We start from the raw sequence: 11,593 nt of genomic DNA, 5'->3' as shown, positions 1-11,593 counted from the left end.
TTCCAAAAATAAAATATAGAGGGCCAGCCAAACTTATTGTTTAGAAATAAAAAATTACTTCTGAAAATAATTTTTATTTTTCTATAGAAGTATCAAATTTTAATACAATGGTCTATTTGGGAACTTGAATTTAATTTGAGATCTTGGATTTGATCAAATAACATGTTTGGATGCGCAAAAAAAAAATGGGATTTGAATTCCAGGACACTCAAATATATAAAACTGAGAATTTGAAATGACACATCAAAATCATGTTATTTGAAATCCAAAATTTGAAATAAAATATATGTTCACAAAAGCAATCTTACAAGAATCGAAATGTTAGTGTGTGCGAACAGGGCAAAGGCTTTCATTTGATCTCTCAGTTGGCTCATATGGGACAACAGTATTCATCATTTCTGCTGCTCCAGAATCCACATTATGTAAACTCGTATTATGGTGGTGAAACCAAGAGTCGAAAAGATGGAGACCACAATAGTTAATTTGTTACCAATTCTCACAAGAAAGACTGTTTTAAAAGATTGATACAGCATCAGTTGCTTAAAAACACAGATTAGATATCCCAGATTCTAGCTAGAAACATTAGTCGGATTAATTAACAACTTACATTCCAAAGGAGAGAAAAGATAGTAGCTACACAAGCAAGTGGCAACCATATGGCAAAGCCAAAGGGAATCAAGAGCCCTTCTTTTCAGCCAAATGGATAATAACAAAAGACAAGAAACAAGCAAGGATGTCGTCTTTTAGATATATTCCTGCAGGCTCCACTTACCACTAGCTACAATTACATTAAATCTCTACTACTATTTGCACATTCGAAATCCATTATCCTCCGGTTCCATAACCATGCTCGGCTATTATGCATCGTTAAGCACAGAATAAACCGAGCATTGTCAACATGGTGGCAGTGGATAGCCCGGAGATGCTTAAATCTTGTTGAAGTGTAACCCCACCATGACTAACATCAGTGTTGTAGCCAAGTCCTGACGGACCTAACCCGGAGCCAACACCGCCCAAGACACCATTGCCAGGGGTGGTTACGTAGGGAGATCCACCGATAGGAGTTGTTGTTGTAGTGGTGGCTGGTGAGTTAATTGTAGGTGTGTTGGTGTTTGTCCCTGTGCTGGTAGTAGCACTGGCTCCAATATAGGCATAAAAATAAAGTTGTGGAAATAGACATTAGATCATACTCCATGAACATGTATTGGATGCTGAATATATGCTATGAACAAGCAATAATAAGATTCATACGTGACAATGCAATAATAAGATCCATATGTCCCAACAACGTTTATGAATTATAACATTTGTCTGTCACAACAGTGCAATAAGAAACGTTGAACATACCAAGTATATCACACTCGGTAGCAGTATCTCTCAAACAAAAACAACACAATGCACTGAGAACTGGAAAAACTGATTTTCAAAAAATCATTCAGAAAATACTTCAGACTTCAGAGGCATGGCCACAGTGCAATACACAGGTTTAAACAAACCATTTTATTTCACATATCATAAACAATATTCAACCAATGGCCCTGAATCACCCTTCACAAACACGTATGCTGCAAAACATCCATCTGCCACTAACCACAGTGGAGAACAACTTTTTTTTTTTCTGGCTAAATGTGGTGAGCAACTTTTGATTATTAGTGGGGTGGGGACATCAATACAAGGAGCTCTGTACCTAGTTTTTTTTAATCTCAAAATTAGCACTAATGTTAATTTACCTTCAGGGTAAAGATAGGCCTAGGATACCTTTTACAACTCATTTCTTTTCCACTTGATAATCTCAAAGAAAAATCATTAAATTCATGTACTCTAATTAACAAAATGAAGGGCCCTGTCCCCTAGGCATATCTTTGTAATAAGTAACTTGAGATCTACTGTAATTAATATGGTTGGATCCGAGAGTAATTTGAGGTGAACACTGTGAAAGTTTCCAACAGTAGCATAAAAGTCCAATCATACAAGTAGCTCCAAGAAAGAGCCACCTTTAATGAATGAACTAGGGACTGTGGTCTGTATATGCTCTCAAAAAAGGCATAAAGCTACCTCAATTTTTCTAATAATAAGACATTTAATCATATGATAGCTACACATACTAATAAAGTGGTGTTTTGAGGGGAAAACTGACAAGAGCCCTTAAACAAAGGAATCTAGTGTTCAGCTTTAGACCAGATTAATGTATGGGAAGTCATAAGTGTATAAAATAGTAATAATAAAGTCATTATTCACACTCAAATTTCAAAAAGCACAAGCTTTCTCTTCACTTTGAGTTTTGAAAGAGTGAACAAAAATCACTAGAGCAAATACAAATAAATATATATACATGAGAGGGACTCCGGGTCCTTGAAAAACACATGCCGTAACATAATTAACCATTTACAGTAAGACCCTGTTTGGAAATTAGCGGAATTAGATATTTTGACTAGCTGATTGAAATAGATGTTTTGACTAGCGGATTGAATTAGCGGTTTTTTGTAAAACTATTTGATAAATAGCTGTTTGATTAGCTTTTCATAACACATACCAAAACCTCTAACTCAAAAAAATCAAAGTAGCTTTTTAAAAATTAGCTTTTTGAGCTCAAACTTCTATTTCAATCCGCTAACTATCAAACACTAACATTAGCGGATTAAAATGAAACACCCAAACCTCTAATTTTATCCCAAACCTCCAACTTCCAAATTCGGACCAAATTAGCAACTATCCGTATAAACTAGGATTTTTAATGTGAACACAAGGATATGAATCTGATGTAACAAACAGAATAAAAGAGGACCACATAAGAATATGTACCTGGCAGTGGAAGGATAAACACATCCAGGAAGGCCTGCAAGTTAAAAGATAAAAGATTATAATCTATGAAAAAGATATGAAATGAGCATTTGAAGAAGCTGTGGCTCACTGGGGTCAGACGGAGCAACAAGGCCAGCACCAGCAAAATCACAGGTGCCAGCAGCCTGGCCTTTTCTCTGGAAATAGCTGTTGACGGCATAGCTGCAGTGAGCCAAGACAGTGTTTGGGTTGAAACAAGGTCCATTTTGATGGATGGGGTTGCAGTCTGCTCCGCTTCCACATGCGTAGTCTAGAGCCTTTTGCAGCACTGCATCACTCTGTCCCTGTTTGCAAACACACCAATTTGCACCTACACCATATATAAGGGCGTTTGAGTTAATTTTAAAAAAATTCTTCTTGCTTAAAGTAAAGAAGTTGACTAGAAATGAGAAGTAAATTAAGATTTAAAAGTAATTAAATTGTTTGAAAAAAAGTAGAAGTCCTGAAACAAAAGCTAGCATTCTCAGCTTTTTATAAGTGCTTTTGGCTTTTTACACAAACAGGTTGGAGAAGTAGAAACAACTTATTCAAAAAGGAAGTGCTTCTCATCGTTTCCCAAACACCACCATATATATATAACCCAATTTTGAGCAACTTTTACTACATTTTCTATGCATTAATCTGGTAAGACCTAGAAAAATAGTAAGAAGGAGCTTGCCTGCATGCCCAGCCATGACCAAGAGAAGCACCAAAGACACTAGACGAGCCATCAAGGAGAGAACAGAGTTATGTATGATCTTAGGTGAAGCAGATGAATGTATGTGTGATAAGAGTAATATCGGAGTGTATCTGGTTGTGGTACAGATAAAGTGACAATGTAACAAGGAGCAAGCAAAGGACTGTGATGATGAGATGGTGGTAGGGTGCCACTGGCCCGCTCTAGCCTGTTGATTTATACTAAGTCCGTCCCACCAGCTTGTTTATATATTACGGGCTGCGCGTTGCGGCAGCCTATAAAAATTATATTAATGATTCAATATTAATATTTGTAGAATAAAATAATTTTGTGGATGTCTATAAAAGGTATATTAATGTTTCAAAATTAATATTTGTAGGATAAAATAAATTTATATTATAAAAATCTTGATGTAATACCAATACTAATATATAAAATTGCAAAATTGGACTATAATTCATGGTGAAAAAATGAAAATAAATTTATACACGTAATTAGCAATTTAAAGTAAGACGAATCTTAATTTTATTTGTTTTTTTTTCTGAAAAGTAATCATGTTCTTGCATTGTCACCTACCTCCAATTTTTTTGGATTGATTTTGCAAAAAACATCTAAGTTAAATCTGTGAGATGACGGTCTATAACTACCCTCTTAAAAGTTACTTGAACGGAGCAAACAGATAATGCATGAATAATTTTTTCATGTATACAAAGTAAATCATATATGTGACAGCCCTCAAATCCGGGGCTCTGGATTTGGTGCCACGTGTAAATAAAAATAATTTAAAACCTGTATTTTTGAGCCACTAAAAAACAATTTAAAACTTGTATTTTTGAGAGAAAGTAAAAACAAGTATTTCAAAACCTGGATATAAAAAAAATGATTTACAGTTTTGAAAACCTGTATTTTTGAAAAGCTAATATAAATCAAAGAATTTAAAACCTGAAAGCTTTAATAAAAGATTTAAAAGAACAAAGTTTAACCCCCTTTAAACAGGATCGCAAACAGACTATAGTATTGAAATCAGAATCAAAACTAATAAATCTTATTACAACCCAATCTAAATTATCAGAGTAGCTGATAATATTTAATAAATTTATTTTACATTTGAAGCAAAATTAAGCCAACTCCAATTCCCACTAATCTCGCAGACATCTTCCTGAATATTTTACCTGATCATTCAGTCACAACTTATCACTTGGAATCCTTGCCTAGCATTACTCTTACGCTCAGCCTAGACAGATGAATCATCTTTAACATTATCTGAAAGGGTTAGAGAAGAAATAGCAAGAATGGGCAAAAGAATGCTCAGCAAGTATAATAGTTAAAAAGAAACAGGAGTTAATGCAGAGAAAGTAATTGAACTGGAAGTATACAAAACAACATGCTTTTAACTTGAAACCAAAACAATTCAAAAGTATATATGAATTTCTAAAGCATTCAGATATATTGGACGTTTTTAAAAGTTATCATAGATGATCAGTCCATTGATAACCCGGACATTGTTTACACAAATGTCCTATATTAAAATTTGTTCCGGAACTAAAGACTAGCTAGGTCTTTATACATTGCTGGGCCATCTAAAATGGATCTCTTACGCACCCTTCAAGCTGGGCCGTTACAGGGTAACGGACCTCTTACGCAATCAACTAAGCTGGGCCGTTATGGGATAACGGACCTCTTACGCAACTCCAATATCTGTTATTTTTGCTTCCCAGTTCTAAATAATTGCATTTTTAAGAAAAGGTTTATTCCATAGGAAGTATACTTACAACGGATAAGCCTTACAACCGAGGAACTAAACCGAGTTATGAAAAACATTTATAGAGATTTAAAACCATGTGTATCAATTTGATAAGTCACTCTTTCCAACTCAAAATCGTACTTAAGTCATGCATTTGCAATAAGTAAAAGTTTTGAGGAAAGAGCACTCAGCTTTTAAATATAGCATTTGAACTGGAATACTTGCAGTAAATACAAGTTGAGAATAGAATTACTTGCATAAGGGTTTGAAGAAAATATCACTTGAACAATAAGTGAAGATAGAGATACTTGCACTTTCAAATATACAAGAGAGGAATGGGAATACTTGCATAATAGGGTTTAAAGAAAATATCACTTGAACAATAAGTAAAGATAAGAATACTTGCCTCAGTTCTGCTGATGTTCATACCGATTTAATTCTACCGGGCTATCTCACAGCACAGCTTCGTCTTAAGGAACTATACCTGATTCAGTTCGCAAAGCTATTCAACTACTTCTGAATGTCCTTGATATACAAGTCTTGGTTGATTTTCCAAGAGTAACACGGTACTTCAGTTGTCGACGCAGACGGAGTTAACTAATATCAAATAACGTTTAAAATCCGTAATTAGCTACCCTTCGTAAATCCATATACATATTATATAGTCAGATAAACACATAGCACACAGTTGGACAATAAACTTTTATAGCTATTAAAAGTCAATATTGATGAGTTAGCATATAACATGTTTTAGTCAACCGTGTCACCTTATTCTTATCTATTTAATTTCCTTTAACTAGTAAAACATATATAGTTTCTAACAAAAATTCGGCAGCACCTCCTCTATTTATCGGACTATCCACCTGTTTCCTTATCCTATTCAACAAATAACCAACTCAATCCAACTCAATAAACCAACAAGTACTGAACCAATATCAATTAAAACACAATCACGCCTCAACAATCCACATCTCATCTTTATACTATAAGGAATAAAGATTTCAGGTATTTATATGCATATAATCCCAAAATCTAAAGTCCTTAATCCTTGTATAATCATACCTCATTCATTCTCAATCATTCTCATACTATAAGAAATATAATTTTAATTATATAAATACATATACCCGAGAAGTCAAAGCATATATACATATTTATATAATCAAAACTTATCTTTCCTAATCCTCGTATGATCATCATGATTATTTATAACCAACGGAATAACATCAACCATTCCTCGCTGACTGAATTTAAATAGTTAGCAAACTCTGAAATGATATGATGAATCATAAGTCAATAATTCAACTTTTTAACAAAATATTTCTCAGAGATCTTTATAAATCTTACACCTAGAGATCATCACTATTTCAACCCAAACTCATAGATTTAAACTAGCAAAAACAATTCTCTTTGTGACATCAAAACCGAATTTTCACAAGTTTGCGCTACCGACATTCAAACATTTTTAAGAAATCAAAAAATACAAGTTTTTCACTTGAAATTTTTATGAGACCTCCCTTAACTCCCTGACTAGCTACAAAATAAGTTTTGGCTTAAAAATCAAAGTTTAAGTAATTAAACTATAGTTTAGAAAGTAGAAAAGTGAAGCAGTTTTGTACTCTGCGCATGCCATACTAAAATTGTCATATCTCCTAACTCGCTAATCGAATCGATTCGATTCTTTCGCGCACATAAAGTAGACTCTGAGAAGATCATAAATCTCTGAAAGTCTCATTTTAAAAATGATCTTAAGCTGTTCGAAAAAGAGCTCCAAGCAGAGGCAGAGTTGCTGCGAAAACTCAACGAAAAGTGACTCAAAAATTTATAAACAATTTGTACCAACCATAACCCTTACAAATTTATTCAATTCAATACAACAAACACATTACATAAAGTTTTCTTCCCAACAAATGCCCCGAATCTATCTCCAATTAAACTCCCTAATTCATATGAACACATATACAACAATTAACTCCCAATTGAGTAAACATTACCCCAATTAGCCTCTAATCACGTAGTTAATTAAATTAAACTTTAATAACCAAAGCAATTCTTAACTAATGCAAGACAAGTATATATACACCCACATATATATATACATACATAGATATAAACTGATTTTATAAAGAAGAATGGATTTATACCCACTGATTACAATAGCAGGTGAGAGGGGAGGTTAATTCGCCGGGAAGAGCAAGAAGAACAAGCGGCGGAGATGATACACTCCGGCGAGACTCGACAGCGGGGAAAAACAAAGTTGTAGAGACGAATTCCGAGCCGAGATATGGAAGTGATGGTTGTGCGAGGAGATTATAGCGAGAGGATAGAAGATGGTGAGGAAGACCGGAGGGAGGAAATTGAGGTGGAGAGGCGGTGGGGTGGAATTGAAACGAGGGAGAGACTGATTTTTAAAGAAAAACAAAAGAGGTGGGTGCGTGGCATAAAAATGAAAGAATTAGTAAGGATACGTGCTATGCTCCACAAGCAACCATCTGTTTAATAAGCTAACTCACCATTCAATCTCTACTTGTTTTTAACTAATTTACGGAGATAACCTGCTATAAAATTTCTCCCAACAACTACCGAAATAATTTTATAAATCCCGGAATATTATAAAACTAGTAAAATAAAAGTTTCGGAATTTATAGAGCATTTTCGAAATTTATACAATATTTTGAAGTTAGCTACGTTTAGAAACTAATTAAAAATCATGTCCTTAAATAAATAAGAATAATATTTTAAAAACCCCTAAAATATTTATGATCACTATCGAGCAATTAAAATAGTTATTCAAATTATCTTTGTATTTTTACAAAAATAAATATCCATTTGAAAGGATAATAATTTTAATAAAATAATATAATAATATCAAAAGCAGAAATAGCTGCTCACAGACATAATCGTACACAATTAAAGCAATTAATCTCGTAACATATAATTGCACGATCAACAGATATTTTCCCATAACCCCGATGACCAGGAAAATATTTAAACATATATATTTATATTATTTTTTTTTTAAATTTACCAAACTGGAATAAAATATTAAATTTTATTCCTCCTTTTTATAAAAACCATTAATAAAATACTTTGAAAAATCCGGGTTGTCACAATATAGAAATTAACAACAACAAACATGTCCCATTAACAAAACAAATATTATAAAAGAATAACCAACAAACATACATCACTAATAATTAATTTATTGATATCAACCATCAATATTATGTCAAGACTATATTCTTTTCACGTGTTTGGATCTGTCGACTCCAATATAACGTCTATAACTACCTTTGCTTGCAACAATCTTTAATTTTTTAATACTGTATAAATAGCCTTCACTTATCGTTGAAGAAGAATGGCACCTCCGAGTTAAAAATCGAGCAAAAGAACTATCAACAGAGAGAGGTAGGGTAGTGGTATTAAGAGAGAGGGGGTTGTGTTCAAAACTCTACAATCTATAGAGGTATTTATAGGTGTGAGAGACTTGTGTGCTACTCTTTCCCATAATTAAATAATCTGAAACAAAATTAGATTAAAACTTTCAAGGTACTATATTCCATAAATAATCTGTCTTTCCCATGATTAGATAATCTGAAACAAAATCATATTAAAACTTTGAAGCTACTATATTCCATAAATAATTTGAAACAAAATCAGATTCTGAAACTTGCTTCCAATATACCCGAAACTAAAAAAGGTAGTTCTAATTTTTGATATTTTTCATCCAAAAATTCCAGAAAATTAAAAAAATCGAACGGAGCGATGTGAGAGGCGCCACCTACACGCCCTTCGCTTCTCTTTTATATAAGTATATTGATTTATTTTAATTTTTCTTTGAATAAAAAATATAATTTTCAAATTTTTATTTATAAAAGAAGATTTTTAAAAATAAATTATGAAATTATATTTAATTGGAATCTTAAAATACGTGTCGAGAATTAGAAAATGTGAGTGGGATGACTAGCACTATCAGGGTCGTTCGTCCGTTCCATACCTTTTGAGGGCCAAGGGCGAAAAGAGAAAATGAGTTTTTTTTTTTTACTTCGCTAAATTTGATAAAATATGACTTGTAGCAATACAAACTCAAATTTCAGTGTACTTCAATAAAAAAATAACTTAAAAAACACTCAAATTTTAACAATAATTCAAATAACAACAAACTACGAAAAACAACTTCGTCCAGTGTAGTGGGTGTACAAAGCAAAAGATCAAACATATTTATTTGTGAGTGCATGTGCAGTAGTATGAGATCAATTGATAGTATTATTGGCATTATTGGTTAAGATAGGGACGTAGTCACGTAGGTTAGGATATGTACAACACACACAGAGGTTGAAATAATAGAAAGTTTAAGTTATTTTTTCTCACACGGATGTATACCAGATGTATAATAGTAATAATATATTATATAATTTTCAGACCCCTAAATATATTGGGCCCTGGACGGTCGACCTGGATGCCCTTCCTTTGGGCCGGACGTGGCACTAATGTTTTATGACTAATTATTTTATTTGAATATAATTTGTATCAATATTTTTTTTGTTTTACTATTACTCATTTTAACATTTTATATTTTATATGTGGATAAAGATATTTATTTATCCAACTTCTACAATTTTGTATTATGCTGTAACTTTCTCTGTAATGACCCATGTATTAACGGATAAATCTTATAGCAAAAAAGCTAAGACTGATATCAGAATAAAAATCTCAGACGACGGTTTTTCTTCGGAATTCGTCATAGTGGGTGGTGGTGATTAGTGTATGGGTGGCTGAGATAGTAGGCTAGGATTCATAATTGCAAAAAAGAAAAAGATTTTCTCCATAAGTCTCTCGCTCCCAAGAATTGCTAATACCTATAATGTGCTTATGCACTCTTATTTATAGGCGATCAAGCCATACGTAATTTTTGTCGCCCAATAAATTTACCAGGAGTGGGTTTCTCGATCAAGCGCCTTCTTGTGAAGGCCCATACAATAAGGCCTATTCATGGGCCTCGAAGCGTGCCGCTCGACCCATGACTTTTCAAATCATACTTAGACTCAGATTCTCTCAAACTCAACATAACCGCCGCTCAATGACTTACCCCAAATGGACGTGTCCCTACTTAGGGCTGAGCATTCGGTCGGTTATGTCCAGAACCTGACCGAACCGAAAACCAAAGTTTTAAAATTTTCTGGACCGGACCGGACCAAAGTTTGCATATGGACCGAACCGAAAACCAAACTGAAATAATTCGGTCGATCCAGTTCGCCAAAACCGAATTTCCTGCAACAGTTTTTTATACTAGCACTTGAGGGGGCACAACGTCTACACAACACAAGTCAGAATGAGAAGATATAGTCTGGTTAGTTGCAGCCTGAGGGGTGACGAGTAGTGACGCTGTGACGGAGTGAAGTAGTCATGTGACGGAGTGAAGCTGACTGCCGCGTGTCTCATACAATTAGCGCTGAGGCGCGGCGCTGCTGGGATATTAGCAGATTAGGATATTAGGTATATAAGCAGTATAATATATTAATATGTTATTTAATATATAAAATAAAATATTAATTATACATATATAAGTTCGATCCAATCTGGTCTAGGACCGAAAATTTTTGATGCGGACCGGACCGGACCGTATTTTATTTCGGTTCAGACCGAAATACCCGAACAGACTGAAATTTCAGAAAATTAGGACCGAACCAGGCCGAAATTATTCGGTTCGGTTTTGCTCAGCCCTATCCCTACTCCCTGATGAGAACAACTTACCAAACTCTAGAGTTGGGCCTTCCGGAGTATATATATAAATACAAGTGCTGAAATGATATATGAAATTTAAAACTAAGTCTTTCAAAAATTCAGGCGGGGTTTTTCTTCTCCACCTGATGAATTTCTATGTTGAAGAACTCTTTTTTTTAACACATCTGAATTGAAGAGTTAACGTTACAAGATTTTACCTTACTACACTGGGTTGATCTTCTTCACTGTTTCTTTGGACAACTTAAAATGATACACAATACTTGGTCATGTATCTCAAGTTTATAGCTTTTTCTAGTCTAAAGATAAAATAAAATAAACATATTGGAAACAGTTGTCATCCTACTTCTTTTCTTGCCTGCACAACTGTGGAAATATTTGTCTTCATGACATAGTAGTTTTGTTGAATATTTCCTCTGTTTTGCAGCTTGGTAAGGTAAGCTTCGAGTTCTTCAATATAAGACTAGGACTTTTTATAGCTTAGCTTCCAAAACAGTTTGTATCTTTTATGTTTAACCAATGTGACTATTGTCTTTCTTTTCACCGCAGCTGCCAACTAACTGATAACCTCCAAATTTAGCAATTTATAG

The 11,593-nt window shown here is 33.8% G+C and overlaps 1 protein-coding gene across 1 annotated transcript; it reads right to left on the bottom strand.

Moving 5' to 3' along the window:
* Positions 1-586: 586 nt before the first annotated feature.
* LOC108215392 (PLASMODESMATA CALLOSE-BINDING PROTEIN 2) lies at positions 587-3,720 on the bottom strand. Its single transcript, XM_017387895.2, has 4 exons — positions 3,500-3,720; positions 2,912-3,151; positions 2,803-2,836; positions 587-1,135 (listed from the first exon to the last, which is right to left on the bottom strand). Exons 1-4 carry the CDS (start codon positions 3,549-3,551, stop codon positions 868-870), a joined length of 594 nt encoding a protein of 197 aa, XP_017243384.1. The 5' UTR covers positions 3,552-3,720; the 3' UTR covers positions 587-867.
* Positions 3,721-11,593: the final 7,873 nt, after the last annotated feature.

This window comes from Daucus carota, chromosome 3 (assembly GCF_001625215.2).
Source record: "Daucus carota subsp. sativus chromosome 3, DH1 v3.0, whole genome shotgun sequence".
NCBI classification, from domain to species: Eukaryota; Viridiplantae; Streptophyta; class Magnoliopsida; order Apiales; family Apiaceae; genus Daucus; species Daucus carota.
The sequence above is the reverse complement of the archived record's forward strand: the minus strand, read 5'-3'. Positions and strand labels throughout refer to the sequence as shown.

Excerpts from the sequence above, each read along its gene's own strand:
- LOC108215392 (XM_017387895.2), bottom strand. The coding sequence starts at position 3,551 with ATGGCTCGTCTAGTGTCTTTGGTGCTTCTCTTGGTCATGGCTGGGCAT. Across the intron at positions 3,152-3,499 it reads GGTCATGGCTGGGCATGCAG|GTGCAAATTGGTGTGTTTGC; the intron begins GCAAGCTCCTTC and ends TATATGGTGTAG. Across the intron at positions 2,837-2,911 it reads TGTTGCTCCGTCTGACCCCA|GCCTTCCTGGATGTGTTTAT; the intron begins GTGAGCCACAGC and ends TTTAACTTGCAG.